This window comes from Octodon degus, unplaced genomic scaffold (genome assembly GCF_000260255.1).
Source record: "Octodon degus isolate 3935 unplaced genomic scaffold, OctDeg1.0 scaffold00001, whole genome shotgun sequence".
Taxonomy (NCBI): Eukaryota; Metazoa; Chordata; class Mammalia; order Rodentia; family Octodontidae; genus Octodon; species Octodon degus.
This window is the reverse complement of record NW_004524577.1, coordinates 7721624-7747193: the sequence shown is the minus strand read 5'-3', so window position 1 is coordinate 7747193 and position 25570 is coordinate 7721624. Positions and strand designations below refer to the sequence as shown.

General features: G+C 52.8%; 2 protein-coding genes across 9 annotated transcripts in view; both read left to right on the top strand.

Annotated features, from left to right (window-relative positions):
- The window catches only part of Tmem219 (transmembrane protein 219), a 19483-nt gene extending 14433 nt beyond the window's left edge, over positions 1-5050 (top strand). For all 3 annotated transcript variants that reach the window (XM_004622957.2, XM_023721445.1, XM_023721349.1), the window contains exons 4-6: positions 921-1150; positions 2391-2559; positions 4960-5050. In XM_004622957.2, coding sequence (XP_004623014.1) covers positions 921-1150; positions 2391-2531 — 371 coding nt within the window. In that variant the 3' untranslated portion in view covers positions 2532-2559; positions 4960-5050. The remainder of the gene's footprint in view (positions 1-920; positions 1151-2390; positions 2560-4959) is intronic.
- Positions 5051-5813: 763 nt separating this feature from the next.
- Positions 5814-24989, top strand: Taok2 (TAO kinase 2). Of its 6 annotated transcripts, none has more exons than XM_004622955.1 (19): positions 5814-6846; positions 9816-9982; positions 10143-10214; positions 10314-10415; positions 10865-10910; positions 11036-11132; positions 11252-11365; positions 11471-11562; positions 13958-14051; positions 14148-14229; positions 15095-15262; positions 15402-15680; positions 15848-16009; positions 17980-18345; positions 18431-18634; positions 18945-19184; positions 22245-22457; positions 23504-23686; positions 23765-24989. In XM_004622955.1, the coding sequence occupies exons 2-19, from the start codon at positions 9851-9853 to the stop codon at positions 24284-24286; spliced, it is 3168 nt and encodes a 1055-aa protein (XP_004623012.1). In that variant the 5' UTR covers positions 5814-6846; positions 9816-9850; the 3' UTR covers positions 24287-24989. The 6 variants fall into 6 exon arrangements, with proteins under 6 accessions (XP_004623012.1, XP_004623013.1, XP_023577078.1 ...); XM_004622956.2 differs by having other exon boundaries at positions 6100-6846; positions 15420-15680; positions 23765-24972; XM_023721310.1 differs by lacking the exon at positions 23765-24989 and adding an exon at positions 23263-23367 and having other exon boundaries at positions 6100-6846; positions 23504-23594.
- Positions 24990-25570: the final 581 nt, after the last annotated feature.

The window sequence follows — 25570 nt, the reverse complement described above, 5'->3', positions numbered from 1 at the left end:
GTGGTGCTGGGGGATTGAACCGCGGTCCCTGATGCTTTGCCAAGCTTGTTCCAAGTAGGTGCTTTAGACCACTGAGCCATCTCTCCAGCCCTTTTCATGGATTTTGATACCTACTGGAAAGCTTTTTTTTTCAGGACAAGTAAGTTTACACAAAATGACACGATATATACCTGCCTTGCTCACTGCACCCTTGCACGCATTGATATATGATCATTATATTGACTGAAGGCTAATTTCACTTGATTTGGGTTCATGGGGCTGTTTTCATTCCTCTGTGATATAAATGGTATAGTAGACTGAGTGCATTTTTGAGTAGAATCAAGAATCAATGGTTGGGCCCGGGAAATGGCTCAGTAGGATAAGTGCTTCCCTGGAAAGCACAAGGGCCTCAGTTCAATCCCCGGTTCTGCAAAAAAAAAAAAAAAAAAAAGACTCAATCATGTTGTAAGAAGCCTTAGAAATGAACACAGGAGCCTGTGGGGCACACTGAGACAGCAGTTGAGACTGGGCATGGTGATGCTCGCCTATAATCCCAGCTCTTTGGGAGTCTGTAAATAGGCGAATCACTACAAGTCCAATCTAGTAGTGAGACCCTGAACACCCTGAAGACCCTTCCCTAAAATACAAAAAAGAAAAGCAGAAGTAACCAGTGAACACAGGTGTGAAGAGGGCTGGCCCCGTCCCACTCCTCTTTCTTTCTTTTTTTTTTTTTTTTAATTATTTGTGTGTGTGTGTGTGTGTGTGTGTGTGTGTGGCCAGCTCGGCCCACCAGGGGGCGGGGCGGGCTGGCATGTGGTGCTGGGAGATTGAACCGCGGTCCCTGTGCTTTGCTAAACTTGTTCTAAGTAGGTGCTTTAGACCGCTGAGCCATCTCACCAGCCCCCACTCCTTTCATTGCACCTCTCCGGTGCCTCTCGCAGGATCTTCTGCAGAGGAGCTGATCCTCATCACAGCCAAAGTGGCCACAGAAAGGACTCCAGGAACCTGTCTGTACTTCAGTGCTGGTCCAGGAATCCTGCCCTCCAGCCAGCCCCCCATATCGTGCTCCGAGGAAGCGGCAGGAAATGTCACCCTGAGCCCCAAGCTGGGTGAGGACTGTGTCCGCGTCTGGAGCCACGAGGGCCTTGTGCTGACCAAGCTGCTCACCTCGGTAAGAGCCTCTGATCAAGCCTGGGGCGCTGGGGGCTGCTGGGATGAGCGCTGTCGCATCCCGAGGGCTCCCGGAGGGAACTGTACCTAGCAGAGAAAACCGGGGCTGTCCAAGCTCCGCCTTGGAGGCTGTGTGACCTACAGCAAACACGTGGCCCTCTCTGAGCCCATTTCCTCATCTGTAACACAGAAGCCATGGTGCTCTCTTAGCTATAACAAGTAAGGGTTGAGTGTGAGTGACTGTACCACTCAACACAATGCCCAGTACAAGGTGGAGGTTCGAATAATGTCAACTGTTGCTGTAGAGTGTTGTCTTTAAGTGAGATAAAATGCGATCTGTAAACTTAAAGGAAGCCAGAAGCTACACTAAGGGCCCGGGAGATAGCTCAGTAGAATAAGTGCTTGTCTGGCAAGCGCAGGGTCCTGAGTTCAACTCCGGTACCGCAAAAAAAAAGGCAATAGAAGGTATACTAAGGGGCACGATAGGCTAATTGCTGACCTAGAGATGTGCGGATGATACTGTACTACACAAACACCAAGTAAGGAGCACTTAGCCCCGCCTTAAGCATTATGAGAGCACCTTCCAGAGAAGGTGGTGCTTAAATAGAATTGTGTATGGTAGTGTAAAATGTACAAAGTGCTTTCAGGCTCATGTCATTTGCTCATAAAATAGCCTTTTGAAGTAGGTGCTGTTATCCCATTTTACAGATGAGGGAATGCCTTTAGAGAGGGGGTGAAATGCCTGAGGCCACACAACTGGTTAAGTAGCCGAGACAGGGCTGCAACCCCAGGCTTGCGCCCTGGCAGGCCGAGGGTTAGGAAGGAGGAGCACTGGGGCACAGAGTGCAGTAGCGGGATAGTGGAGAGGGAGGTAAGGGGCACCGGCTCAGGTACTGGGGTACGAGAGGGAGAGGGAGGGGGAGAGACCGGCTAGGAGCCTTGTACGCATGCGCCCCTCACATCTGTGAAGACCCTGTGCAAAGCACAACCTGGCGCTGCTTGCCCAGCCTTTAAAATGTGGGTAATAGTGAACGTTTATACCTCAGGGGAGTCATTCTGGGAGTTCAGATTTATGGCTGGGCAAGAAGGCAGCTTGTGAACCATGGAGGCAGATGTCAACTTGTCTAACAATGGCATCTGCCCTTTAGCTGCTGCCATGCTGCTCTTGGGCTGGGGGCCAGGGAAGATTCCCGCCCTCCTCCCTCCATCATTCTCCTTTCCCTTCCTCTGCACACCCCCAGGAGGAGCTGGCACTGTGTGGCTCCAGGCTGCTGGTCTTGGGCTTCTTCCTGCTCCTTTTCTGTGGCCTTCTGTGTTGTATCTCCACTTCGTGCTTCCCCCTGCACCGCCGGGAGTCCCACTGGTCCAGAGCCCGGCTCTGAGGGCGAGGGTGGAGTCCTGCTTTCTCAGGTGAGATTCTTTGCCCCAGTCCTGTGGGAGTGGAGGTGAGGAAGTGGGGGAGGCGTTATAACTGGGGTACAGCAGACTCTTGGCATCGACCCTCGAATGATGCTTCTTTCCCCATTCTCCGAGAACCCTGCTGGATGAGCGATACCTGTCCCTGTAGGAAGTGGGAACAATTTACACCATAAGCACGCGATGTTTTTATTATATGAAATAGTTAACATTCATGAAGAAAAGTCCAGAAAAAATATAAATGTACAACCTAGCAAATTATCATAGATATTTATAAATATCACCAAGGAAAAAAGTGAAGTACTGGGCCGGGGAGATGGCTCAGTGGAATAAGTGCTTCCCTGGCAAGCGCAAGGGCCTGAGTTCAATTCTCGGTTCTGCCAAAAAAAAAAAAAAAAATGAAGTACTATCAACAACCCATCGTCCCTTCCTTCCTGAATATGACCTCTATCTAGAAGTAACTCTTTTTTTTTAAATTCTTTTTATATATTTAAATATTTATTTGGTATAGTGTCTCGCTATGCAGTTCAGGCTCCTAGCGATCCTCCTGTCTCAGCCTCCCCTGTACTGGGATTACAGGTGTGCACCACTAGCCTGGCTTCAGTGGCCAGCATGGTGCCAGGCTGGCATGCCCCATGCGGTACTAGGGATCAAACCTAGGTCCTTGCAGTTGCCAGGCAGGTGCTTATACTGCCCAGCTATCTTGCAGGCCCCCCTAGAAGTAACTCTTACCCATCTTTTTTTTTTGAAACACAGTCTTGCCTTGTAGTTCAGCCTGGCCTCAAATTCATGGTGATCCTCCTGCTTTAGCCTCCTCAGAGCTAGGGTATAGGCAAGCACCACTGTACCCAGCTGTAATCTCTTGGGACTGATTTATTTCAGGTAACATTCTGATTTTAAGACCCACCCAGAGCTATCCTTCACATCCATGCTTTTTGTAACAGTTGTGCGTTAGGCGGGCTAACTTTTATTTTTAGTTACTTATTTTGGTGGAACCGGGGCTTGAACTCAGGCCCTTGCGCTTGCCAGGGAAGCGCTTATTCCATTGAGCCATCTGCCCGGCCTTTTTTTTTTTTTTTTTTTTGGCGGAACCAGGGATTGAACTCAGGCCCTTGAGCTTGCCAGGGAAGCCCTTATTCCACTAAGCCATCTCCCCAGCCCTAGGAGGGCTAACTTTTGATGACTGGTCCTGGATACAAATCATCTTTTGTCTTGCTTTTGTCCTGAAATTCTGGAGTTCTTTTAGAATTATAGATCTTTATTTAAAAATCAGATCCATCAGTTTAGCATTTTTTTCTGATACCTAGTTGAATCAAGCAGATTTTGTAAAGTTCCACTTAATTAGAAGAATCTAATTAATGGTGCCCATTTACTGAGCACACAGTATTACGTGCCCAGGCACCTTACATGTACTCTGCCATTTGGTCACCATTTCATTACAAAAAAAGTTGATTTGAAGCCTGTAGTCTGAGCTACTGTTAAGGCTGAGGAAGGAAGATTGCAAGTTTGAAGTCAGCCTGGGCAACTAAGCAAGACCCTGTCTCAAAATAAACAGGCCAGTTGAGGTGATGTCCACCTTTAATCCCAGCGCTCAGGCTGAGGCAGGAGGGTTGCTGTGAGCGTGAGGCCAGCCTGGGCTATATAGAGAGATACTGTTTCACAAAAGATTAAATAAATAAAAATCAAAAGGTTAAGCCAGGGATATAGCTCAGCAGCATAAAGCACCTGCCTGGCACACGCAAGGTCCCAAGTTCAGTCCCCTGTACTGCCAAAAAATAAAAAAATCAAAGGTTGGGAATGTAGCTCAGCGGGAGGCCCTAAATTCAGTCCCCAGTACTGAAAAAACAAAATGATTCTGTCAATAACATCTTTGGAAAAAATTTGTTTCAAAAGGTAGCAGGAGGTAGAGTGGGCACGGTCTAACAAGTTCACGTCAGCTCATCAAGGAAAAAAATGATCTGCAAAAAATCTTCACCCTATCAGGAAGGTGACAAGTAACTTGACAACCCAGTTACACATGAGAACTTAAACCAGCCAGTCTCAACACCAGCTGGCCGCTGTGCCCTAGGAGATTAGTGTGGAAGAAGTGAAAACAGCAGGCCCAAGAAACTGCTCTGGCCAGAGAAACGGGAAGCTCTGGTTCAGCTCTACTAGTTCGCTCGAGCTAGCATCACTGACCCAACCACCTACTGAGACGGGAAGTGATGGAGCCTTCCCAGCCTGGGATTGGGAAGAAGGCTTTCTGGCCCCTAGCAGATCTTAGGGCCCCAAACCGCCTTGGTGAGAGATATTAAATACCTCATCAGTTGCTTCCGACTCTTCCTCCTCTAATCCCAAAACTGCACTTAGGGCCTCCCTGACCTGTCTTTTTTCCTTTTTTCTTTTCCCCTTTAGGTATGAATCAAGCTCTTGGGCCTTGGTTCTGAGATGGAAAACAAGTGAAGTGCTGGAACATGGGAGAAAATAAAAGGCACTTTTTTTGTTTGCCCAGTATTGCCTAAAATGTTTTGGGGATATTGGATTGAGTTCTAGTGTGTGTAGACAGGGTTGAGAAGTTTGGAGGACTTTGCTTGTTGACTCTAGTTTGGAGTACAGGTTGACACAGAGCTTAGGTCACTACAGCTCTTTCCATGGTTCCGACTTGACTTTGGAAAATACTTGGACTTGAGTCCAGCTTTTCGGGGTGGGGGAGTGAATTCACTAGAGAGTGAATCTAGAGCCTTCACACCGAGCTACATCCCCAGCTCTTTTTATCATCCAACCTGAGTCTTCTTAGCCCGGGATGGAGAGGAGTCACTAAATTGCCTGAGCTGGGCTGAAACCTGCAATCTCTGCCTCCCAGGGTACTGGGATTACAGGTGTGCAACGTTGCCTGGAACAGATCTACCATTTTGAGTTGTCTTCTACGCAATAAAATTGATAATTGCATTAGGTTTTGCGGGGTCGTGTGAGACCGAGGAAGTGCCTTTTCTATAAGTGCGCTGTGACCTTGTGCAAGTCATGCAAACACTTCAGGGCCTGTTTGCACTCAGGTCTTCCCAACATTGACATACAAAGATCGCTCGCACTTCACGGCCCAGGACGAGGCTGGATGGTTACTATCAGAGCGGTCCGTTTTCCCGCCTTTTCTGTGCCCAGCTGCGTTCCCTCGCGGCTCCCAGCATCTACCCTACACGCAGGCGTACATCGCGGCCTCTCCGCTTCCACCCGCACCCTAGCAAAGCTTCCCCTAGCAACAGGCTCCGGCACAGCGCGGGGGCGGGGCGAGCGCGTGCGCCGCAGCACTCTCCAGCGCCAGTCGCCCGCCGGCGCGCGGGGCTCCGCCCCCTCCAAGCCCGTCCTTTCTCCCCGCCCCCTCCCACCCAGGGTCCGCGTGGCGGGGCGCGCGCGCACTGGGCTCAGTGGCCGCCGGTCTCGCGGGCCGCAGCCGCGAGGACGGAGGGGCGGAGCTGTTTCCTCTGGGGCCCCGCCCCTTCGGCCCGGCGACCCATTGCGCCTGCGCGCTCCCGCCCGGTCTCCATCTTGGAATTGGGAGGAAGAGGGAGAGGGAGGTCGGGACGAGAACGGGGCTGTGGTGCGGAGGGAAGCTGAGACGGAGAAGGCAGAGGGAGAGGGCGCGGGGACCGTCAGCATCGCCTTAGCTATAGTCTTCCGTCTACCCTCGGGAGAGAGGAGAGAAAAGGGCGGAGGCCAGGGCGGGAGTGGGGGCTGTCATCCTCGGACCTGGGGTGAGAGGGGCCGTGCGGCCGGACGTCCTCGGGGTGGGCCCCCTGTCGGTGGCCGCAGACCTGGGGCTCAGGCCCGCAGGTCCCAAATCTCCAAGCTTGGCCCCTCGTTTCCCAGATACCCAGGTATCAGCTCTTGTATTTCAGATATCCAGGACTTGGATCCCAACCTCTTTAAACCTGGGTCTCTGTTTTATAGAATTTTCAAATATCTGGGGTTCAGGCCCCTGTGTGCCTCAGAGTCCGGGGTTCACTCCCCAGGCGTTCAAATACCGGATTCATTTTGTCGCCTTGCAAATATACGGGGTTCAGACCCCAGGATCAGAAATCCGGGATCGCCCTCGAATTGGGGAAGGGCTGGACAGCGAGGTCAGATCAGGTTGTCACCCCCTCCCCTCCAGGGGAGGCTTCCCGGGTCCGCCCCTCAGGAAGGGCGAAAGCCGAGGAAGAGGTGGCAAGGGGAAAGGTCTCCTTGCCCCTCTCCCTGCTTGGCAGAACCGCTGGAGGACCCCAGGCGGAAGCGGAGGCGCTGGGGCACCATAGTGACCCCTACCAGGTGAGACACGGGGTGCAGGGGCGCGGGTCCCTGTGTCTAGCACTGAAAAGAAAGGCTACTCCCTTCCGAGAAGCTGTGCCTGGATAGGCCCTCTCCTCAGGGTGGGAAAGCCCAGCTGAGCCGTGGTCAGCCTCTGGCTAGCTTTGCCTTCTGTTGTCACCCTCTTCCCCTTCCTCTTCCCTCCATTGTGTCTGGTTGATGGGAGACTTCAGATGACAGGGTGTCTGATGTCACCGGGGTCACACCCTAGGGTGTTTGAGCTAATCTGATCAACCCTTCGATCTTCTCCCCTGCCCACTGCCCCTCACAGGCACCTCTTCTCTTCCATGATTTTCCCTTTTTCCTGTATGCTCTGGGGGTGTTGATGCCCATGCCTGTGGTTGCCATGGTGGGTCTGCTTATCTGCTTTTCAGACCTGGTCTGGTTGGATTTTTACCCTTGCAAGGAAGTGTGTATGAAGTGGGGTGCTTGGCAGTATTTTCCCTCAGCTAGTTACCCTCTTGTTCTACCTCTTGCTATGACTGTATAATCTCATACACTGTCAAGGAATCTGCCCCTTAAAAAGTACTTTCAGGTACATTCTCTCATGTGACATCCTCCAGTCACCCTGTGGGAGTATTTGATTGTTGTCTTCCCATTTTACAGCTGTGAACACTGAGGCCCAGAAAGGTTGCCCAAGGTCACACAGTGGCAGAATCGGGATTATTTACCCAAGTCCCCCACCAAGTCTTGGCCCAGATCCTTGGTTTTTTGCTGTCTTTTTTTTTTTTTCCTCCTGACCCTGGATTTGGACCAGGACCTATAGGAAAATGAGTTAGGGTGAGTTTTAGAAATGGTAAGCACAAAGTGAGTTTCCTTTCCAGGAGGGATATACTCTGGGAGCATTTCCTGACGGGAGGCTGGCTTCGGTGGCTCCCTTACAGATCTTTTCTTTCCACTGTGACCTTCATCTTTATCCTGATCCCAGACTTTGCCTGGGTTCCAGATAGGGCTCTGTCTGATAAATGATGGCCCTAGTGCTTTCTCTTAAGTTAAAGCCAAGTTAGGAGTAGGGGCATTCGTTCCCAAAAGATTAAAGCTTTGTGGCCACCCTGAAAGCAGGAAAGGAAAAACAAAATCCTCTGTAGGGTATCTACATAGTGTCCTGAGTGTGAGATCTCATTAAAATCTCCCAGCAGCCCCGTGCTGTGATGTATTTAACTAAAGAGACCGAGAAGTATAAGGAACTTCAAGTCCTGTTGCTGTGCATTGCAGATGGGGTACATTGCTGTACACTTGGGCATATTTCCTCATCAGAATGGAGTTAGCATTATTCGTTTTGGAAGGTGGTTATGATTTACACAGGCCTTGGTAATTGCTCGAGTGTTTTATTATTGGGAGGGAGGGGACCTGTGTGATGCATTGCAAGTTCCTGGCGCCCCTTTCCTGTGGCCTGGGGTCCTGTGCTTTTGGGCCCAGTGCTGATAAAGAGGTCAGGAAGATTTCCTTGACATGTTGTGAGCACCTGCCTTTGTGTGTGGGTGTGTGGTGCGGGTGACGGGTGCGTGGCACCGTTGCTGGCACAGAAGAAAGAAGAGGCCCTGCTTCAAGCAGCCTAGGTGCTGCTGAGGGCAATCAATCAATCTTGCAGGCTATTTTGAGCCCTCTGCACCCTGGGGGCCCACTGGAAAGTCAGGCTCCCTTCTTGTCCCCCAGCTTCCAGTTGGGATCAGGAGACAAAATTAACAACACAACAGGAAACAATGCATGGCAGAATATAATTACATGCTAAAATTGTTAGGTGCTTTGAAGTAGCTAGAACTCTGCCCAGGGAGCCCAGCTCCGCTGAAGCTCCTTTGTGCCTATATTCTGACAGGTGCTGAGCTGCAAGTCTGTCCTGGAATCTCTTGAAGTTTCTGGTTCTGTAACCCTGCAGGAACTTCATCTGGGCATCTGGGTGGGTGCCCTGGGTGGTCCCCCACAAGGGCTGGAGTGGTCCGGAGAGGCTTCCTGCAGGAGGGGGCTGAGCATGCAGGCCTGACTAGGGGGAGGAGAAGCTCCTGATCGCTGGCCTTGGAGTTCCTTTTCCTCTGCCTCAGTGACTGCATCTGGGAAATGGTGATCCTTCTTTTGCCCTACTGGATTCATAGAGCTATTCTGAAAGCATAGTGGAAAGGAGCCAGCTCTGAGGAAGTCACTTAACTTTCTGAGCCTGTTTCCTCATCTGTAGAAGGGGGATAATAGTGCATGCCTCATAAGGTTGTGGTGAGGCTCGAATGGCAGGTGGCCCATGTGGGATGCTTACTGTCCATGGTGAGTGTGCCTTGTTTGTACCTCACAAAGGTCCCGCACAACTGGACGAGTAAGGCAGTCCAGAACAGAAAGGCGCTCAAAGCCAGATGCCTTTCCATTTGTAATTCTATCTTTCGCATTCTGGATCACCCTGCCACAGTGTCCCTACCCTTTTGAGAGTAAGCCTCCTAGCCCCCTCCAGGCCAGTACCCACTTACCACAATGGCCGGATTTCCACCACCTCCGGCCTGGCCCTTTCCTGTTCTCTTATACAGTGTAAGAGGTTGAAGGAGCATGGGGCCTCAACACCAGGGGGAGCAGGAAGGTGCCTGGAAATCACTGGAGAATGGGACTTGCAGGAAAGAACACATGGGGATCTGGAGTTGGGGCTAGGAGACAGAAACATGGGTTGTAGGGAAATGGGAACTTGTTGAAGGCTGAGGGGGTTGGTGAAGATGCTTCGCTTCCTAGAGTCTTCCTAGCAGTTTTAGGGACTCCAGGGACCTGGCCCCCGTGATCTGGTTGCCAAGGCAACTTCATTTTTTTGGAGCTTTGATGTTTCTAATCTCCCCTGTCCTTCCTCAGCAGTGCCTCCCCCTCAGCAATGAATGAGAGGAGGAGAAGACAGGAACTTGAGGGGCCCCTTCCTCTCCCTGAGAGCCCTGCCTTGCTCTAAGGCTCCCATCTGCCTTCTGCAGGCTAGGCCCCACTCTCAGGGCCCCCTGGGGCCACCATGCCAGCTGGGGGCCGGGCCGGGAGCCTGAAGGACCCTGATGTGGCTGAGCTCTTCTTCAAGGATGATCCTGAAAAGCTCTTTTCTGACCTCCGGGAAATTGGTCATGGCAGCTTTGGAGCTGTGTACTTTGTGAGTTGGGGATAAGGGGAGGGAAAGTGGGGGTTGGGATGCTGTTCTTAACCCTGGGAGTGTGCATATAGCCTTTCCATCCTTTCCTGTTGGGACATCCAGTCCTCAGTTCCTCTGTGTTTAGCAAGGGTCTTTACTGTTTTCTGCTCTGGTTCTATAGGCCCGGGATGTCCGTAATAGCGAGGTGGTGGCCATCAAAAAGATGTCCTACAGTGGGAAGCAGTCAAATGAGGTGAGTCAGACTCAGAAGGCTCCTACTAGTGGTGCGGGGGGGGGGGGGGCAGTCCAAGAGGCAGGCTAGGTAACCCCTCTTCTCTTCCCCTCCTCCTAGAAATGGCAGGACATCATCAAAGAGGTGCGGTTCTTACAGAAGCTCCGGCATCCCAATACCATTCAGTACCGGGGCTGTTACCTGAGGGAGCACACAGCTTGGGTGAGCTGGTCCCCTACTTGTGTTTAACTTGTCCTGGTCCAGTCTCTTCAGTGAGCCCTGTTCAGAGTGCCATTTTGAGATCTTGGGAAGGAAGAATTCCGTCGAGGCCACTTTAATTCTTCAACAAATTTGAGTAGCAGGGTTAGTCCCAGAGAGTGCTGTTAGCAGCTGGAAGAAAGCCTTTGGGTTGGAGGAAGTAGCGATAGATGGGGATGTAAAGGGGTCCAGATAAGAGTGATAGTGTATTGGTTTTTTTCTAGGAGAGACCTTCACTCCAGGATCTGTCCCACCACCCCTCTTTTTCTCCAGTGGGCCCTTCCTCCCTGTCATGACCTTAGGGTCATCACCTGAGTAGAATATAGGCAAGGAGGCTGTTTTGAGTTTATACTCAAGAGGTGGGCCATGGGTGGCTCGGCTCAGCTGATCTCTAATGCTTGACCCTTCCGTAGCTGGTGATGGAGTATTGCCTGGGCTCAGCTTCTGACCTCCTAGAAGGTAAGTGCCTCCTTGGCCTGTATGTAGGCTGAGCAAGAGCAGAGGAACCATAGGAGAAGGGATAAAGGAGACTTGTTCTAGTCACCCCTGTGGTCTCCATCAGCTTGGTGCTTTTCCTCCCTTAGTGCACAAGAAGCCCCTTCAGGAGGTGGAGATTGCAGCTGTGACCCACGGGGCGCTTCAGGGCCTGGCCTACCTGCACTCCCACAACATGATCCACAGGTACGGTGGTCCCAGCAGCACTGGGTGAAGTGCTCTTACGTGGGTCCTCACGTCACTGGTCTGTAGCGTTTGCCTGGCTTCTTGGACACATGTCTCATCCCTGTACTTTGTTCTTGCAGGGATGTGAAGGCTGGAAATATCCTGCTTTCAGAGCCAGGCCTGGTGAAGCTAGGGGACTTCGGCTCCGCATCTATCATGGCACCTGCCAACTCCTTCGTGGGCACCCCATACTGGTGAGGGAGAGTGGTGGTGAGTGGAGAAAGCTCCCCAGTTGTCTGGAGTAGACATGGCAGGGCCTGGGCGGATGATTAGCCTCTCTCTCCTGACCATTCTCCCAGGATGGCTCCGGAGGTGATCCTGGCAATGGATGAGGGGCAGTACGATGGCAAAGTGGACGTCTGGTCCTTGGGGATAACCTGCATTGAACTGGGTAAGGAGGCCCTCCTCTCTGCTCACTCTTCCTCTTCCTGATTCCATTCTGCTACGGTCCCTCCTAGGATTGGACTCCAAGCTCCTTTCCTTTTTTTTTTTCTTCAGAACCAGGGATTGAACTCAGGCCCCTGCACTTGCCAGGCAAGCGCTTATTCCAGAGCCATCTCCCTGGCTCCTGCTCCTTTCCATTTTGATGGTCCCCTAGGACCCCATTATAAGCAGCTGTCAAATCTCATCAATTCTTAGACTTAATGGTTTTGTATCAGTCGTCACATTGAGTGTGCACTTTGTGGCACGCACTCTCCTAGGCTCTGGGGGCATAGTAGTGAATAGCATCCCTACTCTCTAGGAACATAGGTTTGAGCAGGAGGACCCAGGGGTGTTTTGTCACTATGATGAAAGCTGAATGGAAAAATGCAAACATAAAACAAGGGACTTTACCTAGAGTAGGTGCTGAAAAAGGCCTCCTTGTGGCAGAGATGTTTAAAGAGACGCACACACACATACACACCCAGACGTACAAGACAAATAATAACTGTTGGAAGGAAGGGTTAAGGGAAGAGCATTCCGGGAGCAGCATGTGCGGAAGTCTAGAGGTCTGAGTGGGCACAGGCACCTGAGGCTGGCTTCGCTTGTTTGGAACTGAAGCATGTACTGCCGCGTAGTGACAAGGCCCTAGAGAATTCGTGAGTCCTCGAAGCCATGTCAGGGTTCTCATCTTTGCCAGCTTACACTACTAAAACAAATGTGTGATGAGGTAGTGTTTATAACACCCCCCACCCCAGCACAGCGCCAGGCGGAAACAGTTGCCCAAGAAATAGTTGCTTTTGTTTATGCTTCTTATCCGAAGTCTCAGGCAGTAATCTGTACTGCTTCCAGTTTCTGTATGTGCTGGAAGGTATCTACCCCACAGATGCCTGCCTAAGCTCAGCACAGTTATCTCGCCGCCCTCCCGGAGCCATTAGTGACTCCCCCTTGTCTGCAGGACTGTGGTCATCCCTACTGTTCCTTATACCAGGCCAAGCAGGGGAAAACGGCTGATCGGTCCATTGTGCTGCTAGTTTTTGGTAGAGATATGAGTGCACGTTAATGAGTAAGGGATCAAGCTTCATAAGTGGCAACCGATATTCAGAGACCTTTTTAGAAAAGCAAGATAGGGGAGGGCATGACAAACCAGAGATGGCTATTCTCATCGGAGGAGAGCTTAGCTCCAGGAGCAATATAAGCTGCTTTGACCAGATCTAATTTTTTATTTTTTTATTTTTGTTTTTTGGAGACAAGGTCTTGCTGTGTAGCCCATGCTAGTGAAGTCTTGCAGTGATCCTCCTGCCTCAGCCTCCTGAGTGCTGGGGATACAAACATGCCCTACTATACCTGGCTTTGATCTGATTTTGTTAACAGTAGAAATTTAGGTTATTATTGTTGGCAATGAATTTTTAAAATTACCGTTTAGGCCAAAGCATGATCATCATAGAACAAGAAGCCCTTGGCCTGCAGCATGTAATTTAAACTCCCTCCAGGAACCCTTTTTCCAGAAGCCCTTTGAATCCTCACCGATGCACGAGCTTGAAGTCCCGCCAGGTTCCCGCGGCTCCTGCCGCTCACTGCCCTCCGTCTTGCCCAGGGATGCCTGTTGCTTGATGGCCTATTTAAGCTTCCATTTTGACTGGAAGTTCCTTGAGGGCTGAACCTACTTCTTACTCTTTATCTTCCCTTCTTTAGCAAATTTTGGGTTTTTTCTTTTTTAATGTATTTAGGACAGTGTCTACAGGGTCTCACTACCCAGATGGAACTCAGTGAGTCTCCTGTTTTCAGTCTCCCAAGCTCTGGGATTACAGGTGCATGCCACCATGCCCAGTCTCACTTGCCATCTCAGCTTGCCCCAGGGGTGGGGCCAGCGCCGCCATGCCACGCCTCGAACCCTAGCCACTGTACTCTGCCTAAGCAGGTGCTTTCGTCTGCTGAGCTCTCTGGCTGGCCCTTTTAGCAAGGTTTTGTTCTCGCGTGGTGCCTACTCACTAGCTGAGCTGATACCTACAGCTTATAAATGGACTTGGTTCTGCTGCTTTTTTTTTTTTTTTGTCACCAAGAATTGAACTCAAGACCTCATTCTTACCAGGCAGCGCTGTGCCGTGGAGCTATATCCCTGGCCCCTCTGCTTATTTTATAATCCTTTTGTGAATGTTATTTTCGCTAATATCTACTGCATCTAAGGGCAAGGAAATGGATGGGGGTTGTGTTTTACAGAGGAAGAAATTGAGACTAAATAGGGTTATGAGAATTGTCCAAGGTCATGCAGCCAGGAGCACAGCCTGAAACCCAAGCCTCTGAGCTCTGTTCTGGTGGTCTCTGCTCACCTCCTACCTCTCCCCTTCTCCTTGACCTTTCTCTAGCGGAACGGAAACCACCACTGTTTAACATGAATGCGATGAGTGCCTTATACCACATTGCACAGAATGAGTCCCCCGTGCTCCAGTCAGGACACTGGTGAGGACTGGGGTTCCTGGGCCTAGGGGCAAGGCTGTGGGCTCAGGCTCTTTGGCTGTGTCCTCCTTACTTGTTACCTGCTGTCTCCCCTTACAGGTCTGAGTACTTCCGGAATTTTGTTGACTCCTGTCTTCAGAAAATCCCCCAAGACAGGCCAACCTCAGAGGTTCTTCTAAAGGTGAGGGCTTGTGGGCCAAGCACCCTCTTGTAACTGGCACCACAGAGCAGGAGAACCCTCGATGACGTGGGGGTTTCCAGTTCTCCATTGAGAGCTTCACTTAGGAATTCCCACCCCTGTCTCCAATGCCATGGACTGTGTGTTTTATAAGACTTTTTTTCTCCCCTCCCCTTCCCTCCCAAGACTTTTTTTCATTAGCTTATTAATTTGTTTTTCCATCTTTCATTAATCAAAGGTATATAATTGCCAACCAGAGCTTCTGATCAGCTATTTGGTAACCAGGGTTACCATACTGATGTAATTCAAGCAAAAACCTATGTAGTTTTGTCATGAGTAAATGTATGACTTCCTTTAGATGTGTTTAAAGTTAACAAGCATAGGGGGATCCCATTCCCTTCCCCATGCATGGAGACCTAGAGAGCCTTAGGTGAGAACTTTGTCTAGCTTGACCTCCTTGGTTTTGTTTTTTGGGGGTTTTGTTTGTTTCTCACTGTGTAGTTCAGCCTGGCCTTCAACTCATGATAGTCAGTCCCCCTGCCTCAGCCTCTAGCCTACTTGTTATACAGTTGTTGGCTACCTTATGCCCAAAGAGGCCTCGTGACACATCCACTGTCACATAGGATTTTGGTAGTAGAGCTGGACTGGTATCAGATTTTCTGTAGTACGTGTCAGTCATGCTTGGAGAAACAGGAGACTATAGAGTAGAGACCAAATGGTGAAGAAAATTACTGTGGGAGGAAGGCTTGAGACAGATCAACAACAAAGCACGATGGCATGGGCCCAGTGGAGGGCATCAGGCCAGGGCAGCCATGGAGAGCCGCGGGTTGGCGGGCTAGTGGCAGATCTCACCGTTCTCTTCCCCTAGCACCGCTTTGTGCTCCGGGAGCGGCCACCCACCGTCATCATGGACCTAATCCAGAGGACCAAGGATGCCGTGCGGGAGCTGGACAACCTGCAGTACCGCAAGATGAAGAAGATCCTTTTCCAGGAGGCACCCAATGGCCCTGGTGCTGAGGCTCCCGAGGAGGAAGAGGTAATGCAGCTTCGCCTTGCACCTTCTTTGTGGGCTTTATTCTCCATGCTGGGCTGTGACCCAAGACCTCCTCCACCATTCTTCACATCCTTTTATCTCCTTGTCCTGCCCCTATGCCTTTGCCTTCCCTGCAAAACAGCCCACACCCTGTTCACAGGAGGCAGAGCCCTACATGCACCGGGCAGGGACGCTGACCAGTCTAGAGAGTAGCCACTCAGTGCCCAGCATGTCTATCAGCGCCTCTAGCCAGAGCAGTTCGGTCAACAGCCTAGCAGATGCCTCTGACAATGAAGAGGAGGAGGAGGAGGAAGAGGAGGAGGAAGAGGAGGAAGAAGGCCCTGAAGCCAGGGAGATGGCCATGATGCAGGAAGGGGAGCACACAGTCACCTCACACAGCTCCATCATCCACCGACTTCCGGTATGCTGCGCAGTCTGTGTGGGTCTGGGGGAACAGGCAACCAGACCTGAGCTGTCCTGCTAAGGAATCGCCTGGGTCCCTGCTTTCCTCCTCAGTGGGACCGCTCCTTCTCTAAGTCTGAATGGGCCTCTGAGCTTTGGGTATCCCATGTACCTTCCTTCATCCAGGGCTCTGACAACCTGTATGATGACCCCTTCCAGCCAGAGATAACCCCGGGCCCTCTCCAACCACCTGCAGCCCCAGCTCCCACTTCCACCACATCTTCTGCCCGCCGTCGGGCCTATTGCCGTAACCGGGACCACTTCGCCACCATCCGGACCGCCTCCCTGGTGAGTGTGGCTGTCCTCACTCCGCCTGCTTGCTGTGCTTTCTGCATTGGCTGGGTGCTCCACGGCGTCTTTTCTAAGCCCAGAGATGACTTTGTCCTAGTCACATATGATTAAGTCCAGATTCTACCCTTACTCTGTTGCTGTCTCATCTGCTTTTCTTCTCGGTCCTTCCTGCTCCCTTCTCCCAGCAGACTGCTTTGGTTTGCCCCCATTCAGGGTGTTTTTACCTTGGTAGACTTACTGTTGTGTTCACAGCCTGGCTGAAGTGACATGTGGAGCCTCCCCAGGCTCCTGGCCAGCTGGGTACTTCTCTCCCTGTGCACTTTGAGCCCTGCTGTGATGCTCACAGTGGCATTTGCAGGTTTGTGGGATTCTGTGCCACAGGCTGGGAGTGTTGTTCAGGGACCTGCCTCATGTCAATGTGCATGTACTTAATCTCCACCTGCCCTGGGAAGAAGGGCAGGTCCCATCTGAGAGATGAAACCCCTGGGGCTCAGACGGGTTGCCTGCCCATGTACTTGTAACAGGACCCAAAAACGTAAGCAGCACCTTCGTCCTCTCCCAAAATCAAGTTATGCAGTCTTTTTCTAAGGTCATAGGAAAATGTGTTAGAGGTTAGATTTTGCGTACAGTGTAGCTTTTATTAACATGTAGGTTAGGGGCTGGGGAGATGGCTCAGAATAAGCGCTTCCATGGCAAGCGCAAGGGCCTCAGTTCAATCCCCGATTCTGCCCCCACCGAAAAAAATGTAGGTCACATTGTCACTTAAATGAGTTTGAGTAGCACCGGTCCCCTCGGAGGCACTAGGTGGGTCTGTCATGCTGCACGGCCTCTGCCTGTGGCAGCAGCTCTGCGAGGGCGCCTCTTCAGCTCCCGGGTGCTTTGTGTTGGGCACCGGGATCTCTGGGGCCTGGGCCACTGGCCTAAGCCGAGAGCCCCTAACGGAGCAGTTGAGAACAGGGCACGTGTGAAGACATCCCGGTCCCCCCTTGCACCTGTGTACTGAGGGGAAGGCCATCAGCGTGTACTTGTTCGGGGGATCTTAATGCTACTCTGTGTATCAGATCTGTCTAGGCAGCTACCTAGGAGAACGTGGTGTCACCCTGTGTAGTCGATAGGGAAGTGACACTGTGAGAAGTTAACTTTCTTTTTTTTTTTTTTTGCTTTTTTTTATTTATTTTTTATAACAATAAAATTCTTCATAGGAAAATTTGCATGGGTTTAGGTACACAATCTCTGTACAAGTATAGGCAGACTTCATCAGATTTGTACTATCACATACATATGTTATATTTATGTAGTATTTCAAAGCTTGTAGACCAAAAATGTTATTTTTTTTTTCAATAATACACTGCATACATTCTTCCCAGTGGTTAATTGCTGTACAAGATGCAGACCTGGGATCCTACTTACAAACACCATTAGAACAAATCATTCTATTCATTAAGAGAATGCAACTATATATCTATCCCAACCACTTTGAATACACAGATACAAAATGGACATTCATAGTTATATCCAAATTTTTTTAAGTTCTTTTGTTGAATATTCTAGGTGTGTAAACTCAGCAAAATATTCCAAAAGAGTCCAGTAGCTCATAATAGCATTGGGTCCTCTGTTTAACTGGCAATGTCAGAAATTATTGACCTGAGTCCCCCACAGCTCAACTTAAAGAAGTTAACTTTCTTGCGATCACATGAGTAGAGCTAGGCTGTGGGCCTGGGTCTGTCCACTTCATTCTTTTGCACTAACCTGACTCATCGCTGTCTCCTGCCAAGCCCAGAGCTCACCACCTTTTCTCATCTCATTCAGTCACACCTGGCTCAGTGCAGTAGATCATATGTCACTGAGTGTTCGGGGAAACAGGCTCAGAGAGGCTGAGTGTGAGGAAGGTACTCCATGAGGTTGCATGATCTGCATGAGGCAGTGGGGGCTGGAATGAGCCTCATTTGTCCTCGCTCCCACCCCAGGTCAGCCGCCAAATCCAGGAACATGAGCAGGACTCGGCCCTGCGGGAGCAGCTCAGTGGCTACAAGCGGATGCGGCGACAGCACCAAAAGCAGCTGCTGGCTCTGGAGTCGAGGCTGAGGGGTGAACGTGAGGAACACAGTGCACGTCTACAGCGGGAGCTTGAGGCGCAGCGGGCTGGGTTTGGGGCTGAGGCAGAAAAGCTGGCACGGCGACACCAGGCTATTGGTGAGAAGGAGGCTCGAGCTGCCCAGACAGAGGAGCGGAAGTTCCAGCAGCATATCTTAGGGCAGCAGAAGAAGGAGCTGGCTGCCCTGCTGGAGGCACAGAAGCGAACCTACAAGCTTCGGAAGGAACAGCTGAAGGAGGTGGGCTGGGGCTACTGCAGGGGCAGGCCAGTGGGGGCAGGTGGGCAGGCCACCCTGAGCCTGCGCTTCCCACTATTCTTGCCAGGAACTCCAGGAGAACCCCAGCACCCCCAAGCGGGAGAAGGCTGAATGGCTGCTCAGGCAGAAGGAACAGCTCCAGCAGTGCCAGGCAGAGGAAGAAGCGGGGTTGCTGCGGCGGCAGCGGCAGTACTTCGAGCTGCAATGTCGCCAATATAAGCGCAAGATGCTGCTGGCCCGTCACAGCCTGGACCAGGATCTGCTGCGAGAGGTGGGCTAGCCGCTGCCCTTCAGCCTGGGCTCAGTCGTGGCTTGCAGTGCTCCCCTCTCTCCATTCCATTTTCCTCGCCCTTGCCTTCTCTCCCTTCTCCCTTGGTGGTGGTGTTACCACTTCTCGACACTCCTCTTGCTTTCTGTGTGGGACCTTGCCAAATGGCGTTAGCTTCGGTTTCCAGGCCAGGCAGGTGCTCGCTGGTACTGCTACTCCCTTCCAAGCCACCCCAGCTCCCTGGGTTCCTACTTCCATGATATCAACAAGATTCTTTGACTAGGCTCTGGGCCTTGCCTCTGTTCTACCTCAGGACTTGAACAAGAAACAAACACAGAAGGACTTGGAGTGTGCGCTGCTGCTGCGGCAGCATGAGGCCACCCGAGAGCTGGAACTGCGGCAGCTGCAGGCCGTCCAGCGCACACGAGCTGAGCTCACCCGCCTGCAGCACCAGACAGAACTGGGCAACCAGCTGGAGTACAACAAGCGACGTGAGCAAGAGTTGCGGCAGAAACATGCAGCCCAGGTTCGCCAGCAGCCCAAGAGCCTCAAAGTACGTGCAGGCCAGCGCACCCTGGGGCTCCCCATTACTGGGGCTCTGGGACCACCCAGCACAGGCTCCCCTAGTGAAGAGCAGCCCTGCTCATCTGGCCAGGAGGCAGTCCTGGACCAAAGGATGCTGGGAGAGGAGGAGGAGGAGGAAGCAGTACCAGAGAGAAGGATTCTGGGAAAGGAGGGGGCTACCTTGGAGCCAGAGGAGCAAAAGATATGGGGGAAAGAATCAGGAACCCTTAGTGCTAACCCACAAAAACCTCAGAATCCAGTTAATGAGGAAGACTGGGAGCTACCTGAGGAGGAGATAGAGGAGCTTAGAGTTCCATCGCTGGTGGCCGAGGAGAGGAGCATTGTTGGTCAGGAAGCAGGCGGGGCCTGGGGGCTGTGGGAGAAGGACAGGAGCCTTCTGGATGAGGAGTTTGAACTCGACTGGGTCCAGAGCCCAGCACTGACTCCAGTCCCTGAGGAGGAGGAAGAGGAGGAGGAAAGGGCCCCAGTTGGGACCCTCAGGGATCCTGGTGATGGCTGTCCCTCCCCAGACATCCCCCCAGAGCCCCCTCCACCACATCGGAGGCCCAGCCCTCCTAGCCAGCTCACTGGCCTCCTGTCTCACGGCCTCCTGGCCGGCCTTTCCTTTGCTGTGGGGTCTTCCTCGGGCCTTCTGCCCCTGCTCCTTCTGTTGCTGCTGCCACTGCTGGCGGCCCAGGGCGGGGGAGGCCTGCAGGCAGCACTGCTGGCTCTTGAGGTGGGGCTGGTGGGCCTCGGAGCCTCCTACCTCCTCCTTTGTACAGCTCTGAACCTACCCCCCAGTCTGTTCCTACTCCTGGCCCAGGGCACCGCTCTGGGGACCGTCCTGGGCCTAAGCTGGCGCCGAGGCCTTCTGGGTGTCCCTCTGGGCCTTGGAGCTGCCTGGCTTCTAGCTTGGCCAGGCCTAGCTCTACCTCTGGCAGCTATGGCAGCTGGGGGCAAGTGGGTGCGGCAGCAGGCCCCCCGGATGCGCCAGGGTATCTCTCGACTCTGGCTGCGGGTCCTGCTTCGCTTGTCACCCATGGTCTTCTGGGCCCTGCAGGGCTGTGGGGCTGTGGGGGACCGAGGCCTGTTTGCACTGTATCCCAAGACCAATAAGGATAGCTTCCGTAGCCGCCTTCCTGTCCCTGGGCCCCGGCGGGGCAATCCTCGAGCTGCCCGACACCCACTTGCCCTGATGGCACGGGTTTGGGCTCTGTGCAAGGGCTGGAACTGGCGCTTGGCCCGGGCCAGCCAGGGACTGGCCTCCCACTTGCCCCCCTGGGCCATTCACATCCTGGCCAGCTGGGGCCTGCTCCGAGGTGAACGGCCCAGTCGGATTCCCCGGCTGCTGCCACGCAGCCAGCGCCGGCTTGGGCCCTCTGCATGCCGCCAGCCACCGTCAGGGACTTTAGCTGGGCGGAGATCGCGGACCCGCCCGTTGCGAACCCTGCCTCCTTGGAGGTAACCAGCTCGCGCCTGCCCCCCGCCCAAATCTAGAGCATCGAGCACTTTATCTCCCACCACTCAGTGACGTTCCTCCAGTCACGGTCCTCTCGTCCCTCACTCCCCTCCTCCCTCAGCACGCATCTCCCCAAGCACAGCACCTCCAACTTCTAGACAGGCAGCCCCTGCACTGTGGAGTCCAGAAGCCACACTCTGTGTCCTCCCGCTCCCCCTAAGTTATTGCTGCTCCCCCGCTGTGTGTGTGCTCATTCTCACCCTCATCGACTCAGGCCTGGGGCCAGGGGTGGAAATGGGTGGGAAGAGTCATGACTGGTTTGGTTTTTTTTCTCCTCTTTGATTTTGTTTTTCTGTCTCCCTTCCAACCTGTTTCCCTTTACCCCACCAAAAGAGAAAAGAAAAGAAAAAGACAAACACAAATAAAATATCTGAGCGGAACTGTACCTTTGGCCCAGGCTGCCTCTGTCTGCTTTGTCCTGCCGCCTAGCCTCCCTGGTTTGCCCCAGTCTGGACCCTTGGCCCCAGCTCCATGACCTCCACCCCATCTACGTCTCAATCCCTTTCACCCTCAGCCTCATCTTCTCTGCCTTCATAGCTTCATCACACCACGGCCACCACCAGCCCTGGCTCGGCCCATGTGGAGCTCTCACAGGTGCTTCCTGGGCGCACTGGGCCCCTTTCTGTGGCTCGCTTCCAGAGAGCCCTTTCGGGTGCAGGTCCTTTAGCCTTCTCGTCTGCTACGTTCTCTACCAACCCATTGCTTATGTGGACCCCTTTTGTTCTGGAGCTGTATCTCTCCCGTATCAGGCATTAGCCTAGAGGGTTGGGGGACGGGGTGCAAACCCTCCACGGGCGAGGGTGGTGAGCTGGGTCCAGGCAGAGTGCGGGCCCTGGGACTGGAGTGGTTGTGGGCTTGGAGCTGGAGCTGAGCGCGAGAGGGCCAGGCTGGAATGTGGACGTAGTCAGGGTGGCCTCTTGGATTTCCAGGCCCTTTCTGGCCACACTTCCTTTTAGTGGCCCGGGATAGGGCCACCCCTTCTTGCCCAGCTCAGTGTCTTCTGCCCTGCCTCCTTTCCCGAGGTGGTGGACCTGGGCCTTCTCTGTCTGCCCTTAGTTGTGCTGCCTTCTCCTGTGGGTGTTTGTGTGACTTGCATTCTCCTCATTCCTTTGCACATTTTTATATTTGCTTGTGTGCTTCTATCCCAAGGTCATTTTGCTTTCCTCTTTGCATGGTCAAAGCTTCTTTTGTGCAATCCGACCTCTAAAGAGCTCCTTGTCCTCGAACTCCAACGTTCCTCCTTGTATTTCACCCAGCTCTAGACATGCTCTCAGAATCTGTCTCACGCTCCGTGTCTCTTGCCCGTCAAGACTTTCCTGATCTCTCAGCACGATCCCATCTCCGTATCTGTCTGTGTACAGCTCCCCCCGCCCCCTCTGTCTAACATGTTTTCTGTTTCTCTCCCTCTCCCTGTCTCTGCTTCTGTCTCCTCTCCTCTTCTCTTCTCCCCGTTTCCCCCGGTTGTTCCTCCTCCTTCCTCCTCCTCTCCTTCTCCTGTGCCCGTTTCCCCTTGACCCGTCCACTGCGCAGTCTAAAGAGCTGCAGATCAAGAAGCAGTTCCAGGAGACGTGTAAGATCCAGACCCGGCAGTACAAGGCTCTGCGGGCGCACTTGCTGGAGACCACGCCAAAAGCCCAGCACAAGAGCCTGCTCAAGCGGCTCAAGGAGGAGCAGACCCGCAAGCTGGCGATCTTGGCTGAGCAGTATGACCAGTCCATCTCAGAGATGCTCAGCTCGCAGGCGGTGAGGCCTGGGGGCTCGGAGGGAGGACAGGGAGAGACTGGCCTCTAGTTAGGGGCAGTGGAACGCGGGAGGTGCGGGCCGAGGTGGGGCTTTTGTACTTGAGAAGCTGGGCTACAGTGTCACTGTTAGTTTTCTCTGCAATGATTTTATTACTTTCTCTTCTTAATGGTGCTATTATTTCTCTTAGTATTTCCTTAAGGTCTTGACAAAGGCATCCTGACTACCAAGAATCATCAAGGGAAAGAGTGGCTGTAGAGTTTTCCTTAAGCTAGTTTAACTTGTGAACAGGGAGCAGATTACGCTGAGTGTGGCCCTCGGGCCGTTTCCTCAGCCCCTTGAGATTTAGAGGCCCGCTGTTGTAGCCCCCACTGCACACTGCACTGGAGCGGGCTGCCTGGAAGGCACACCGAGGGTAAAGAGTCAGTGCCCTGTTTTCTCACCCTGTCCACCCCTCAGCGATAATTATTTTAGATTTTTTCAATACGTTTTTGGAAAATTACATAAAAAAATTATAGGGCCGGGGAGGTGGCTCAGTGGAATAAGTGCTTGCCTGGCAAGTGCAAGGGCCTGAGTTCAATCCTCCGTTCCACAAAAAAAAAAAAAATAAAAATAAAAAATTATAAACATCTGAAATCCTACTTTACACATTGTTCTCTAACTTCCTTTTTCCACTTAATATTTCTTCGACATTTTCCCATGTCAGTACACATACCTGTCTTTTTTTTTTTTTTAAACAGTGTAGAATTTTCCATGGTATGGCTGTGCCATAATTTCTTTAACCCATCCCTTATTGATGGACATTTAGGTTGTTTCCAGTATTTTGCTATCCCAACGCTTCCGTGAACACCGAGCACTTGTGCAAGTATACCTGGGGGATAGATTCCTGCAAGTGTAATTGCTGTGCCACAGGGTATGACCATCTTCCCTTCTGATAGATGTTGAGACCGCTGCTTCTTGCAACCCTTCGGCCCAGGCCTACCTGGGGCAGGGGAGGATTGTGGGGGTAGGGGAGGAGATCCCTGAAACTGGCTTTCCCTACCCACCAGCTCCGGCTTGATGAGACCCAGGAGGCAGAGTTCCAGGCCCTTCGGCAGCAGCTTCAGCAGGAGCTGGAGCTGCTCAACGCTTACCAGAGCAAGATCAAGATCCGCACAGAGAGCCAGCATGAGAGGGAGCTGCGGGAGCTGGAGCAGAGAGTAGCTCTGCGGCGAGCACTGCTGGAGCAGCGGGTAAGGGTGTGCCTCCAGGACTGGGCAGCGGGGCCGGCTCCCATCCTGGAACTCTTAACCCGTGTTCTGGGCATGCAGGTAGAAGAGGAGCTGCTGGCACTGCAGACGGGGCGCTCCGAGCGAATCCGGAGTCTGCTTGAGCGGCAGGCCCGCGAGATCGAGGCTTTTGACGCTGAGAGCATGAGGCTGGGCTTCTCCAGCATGGCCCTGGGGGGCATCCCGGCTGAGGCTGCTGCCCAGGGCTACCCTGCCCCGCCCCCCGCCCCTGCCTGGCCCTCCCGCCCTGTTCCCCGCTCAGGGGCACACTGGAGCCATGGCCTCCCGCCACCAGGCATGCCTCCCCCAGCCTGGCGTCAGCCATCTCTGCTGGCTCCCCCTGGACCCCCAAACTGGCTGGGACCCCCAACACAGAGTGGAACACCCCGTGGTGGAGCCCTGCTGCTGCTAAGGAACAGCCCTCAGCCCCTCCGGCGGGCAGCCTCAGGGGGCAGTGGCAGTGAGAACGTGGGCCCACCTGCTGCGTCAGTGCCTGGGCCTCTGAGCCGCAGCACCAGTGTTGCTTCCCACATCCTCAATGGTTCCTCCCACTTCTATTCCTGAAGTACAGGGTGGGCGAGCTGAGCAGTGGGGCGGGGGCAGGGCAGGTGAAGTCTGCTCTAGGGGGCACAAGCTAGAGTCCCACCCAAGGGTGGTGGGGACACAACAGTGTTGGCTCCAGCTCCCCTCAGACCTCTTCATCTCATGAGCTTCTTGGGGCTGGCCAGTGGCACTGGGCCAGCTTGGGTGTCAGTGCCCCAAGTCTGACCGGGAGCCCTGCCTCCCCACCATGGTGCCAGGGTCTCCCTCCGTCACCACCCGGGAGAGGAGGGAGCTGTGCGTGTCAAATATTCATCTAGTCCCCTGGGGGGGGGAAGGGCGGGTCTAGATATATTATATGCAGAGAACTATACTACCCTTGCGCTGGGGACTGGGGGCGACAAGGCCCCCAGACCTGGGCTGTGGCAGAGCAGGTCTGGGGCCCATGACAGGGAGAATGGGAGGCCTTCCTCAGAAGGATCAGGACAGAGTGTTGGTGTCAGGATTCCTGGGTCTCTCCATTCCCCCGTTGCTGTCTGACGTCCTGTGCCGTCTTGTCTTTTTTTTTTTTTTTTTTAAACTGGGGTCAGGGCTGGGGCGGGAGAACAAGGGAAGGACCTTGCAAAGGGCTGCTCCTGGACCTGGGGGCAGCGATGGGCGCCCTCAGCTGTGGGGCTGGCAGAGCCTCGTGGAAAGCTTTTAATAAACTGTTGGTTATTCTAACAGACTCCTGGACTCACCCTTTCTGTCTGAGGTGTGTGTGAAGGACTTGTTCTGTGCCGGGTGATATTGTTACTTATATTTATGTAACAGGCCTGTGAGACTAACTTCAGGATTTTTTGTTGTTTTTAGACAGGGTTTCACTATGTAGTTCAGATTCACCCTTGAATTCATAGCAGTCCTCCCGCCTCAGCCTTCTGAGTGCTGGCACCACAGAAGTGCACCACTACGCTGGCAACTTCAGTGATTTTAATGATTTCAAGCTTGACTGGATCAAGACCTCAAAGGAGGTCCTGGGCCTCTTGACCTCTTCCTTTCCTTTGGTTTCAAAGATTCTCAAAAGGCTCACTTCAGAGGCTAGGGAGAGAGCTCAGTAGAATAAGCACTTCCCTGGCAAGCGTAAGGTCGTGAGTTCAATCCCTGCTTCCAAAAAAAAAAAGGCTCACTTCACAGCCCCATGGCATCTCTACTTGTAGAGCTTACCAGCGCTTCAACAGCAAGCATTTTGGCCCAGGCCTCCAGGCCTGATTCAGCAATCAAGTCTGCCCTCTCTTCAGCCTGGAGTACATGGCTGTGAAAGCAAAGGAG

Coding starts and splice junctions, on each gene's coding strand:
- Taok2 (XM_004622952.2), top strand. CDS start 9,851: ATGCCAGCTGGGGGCCGGGCCGGGAGCCTGAAGGACCCTGATGTGGCT. Junction 9,983..10,142: donor GCTTTGGAGCTGTGTACTTT/GTGAGTTGGGGA, acceptor CTGGTTCTATAG/GCCCGGGATGTCCGTAATAG. Junction 10,416..10,864: donor TGAGGGAGCACACAGCTTGG/GTGAGCTGGTCC, acceptor ACCCTTCCGTAG/CTGGTGATGGAGTATTGCCT.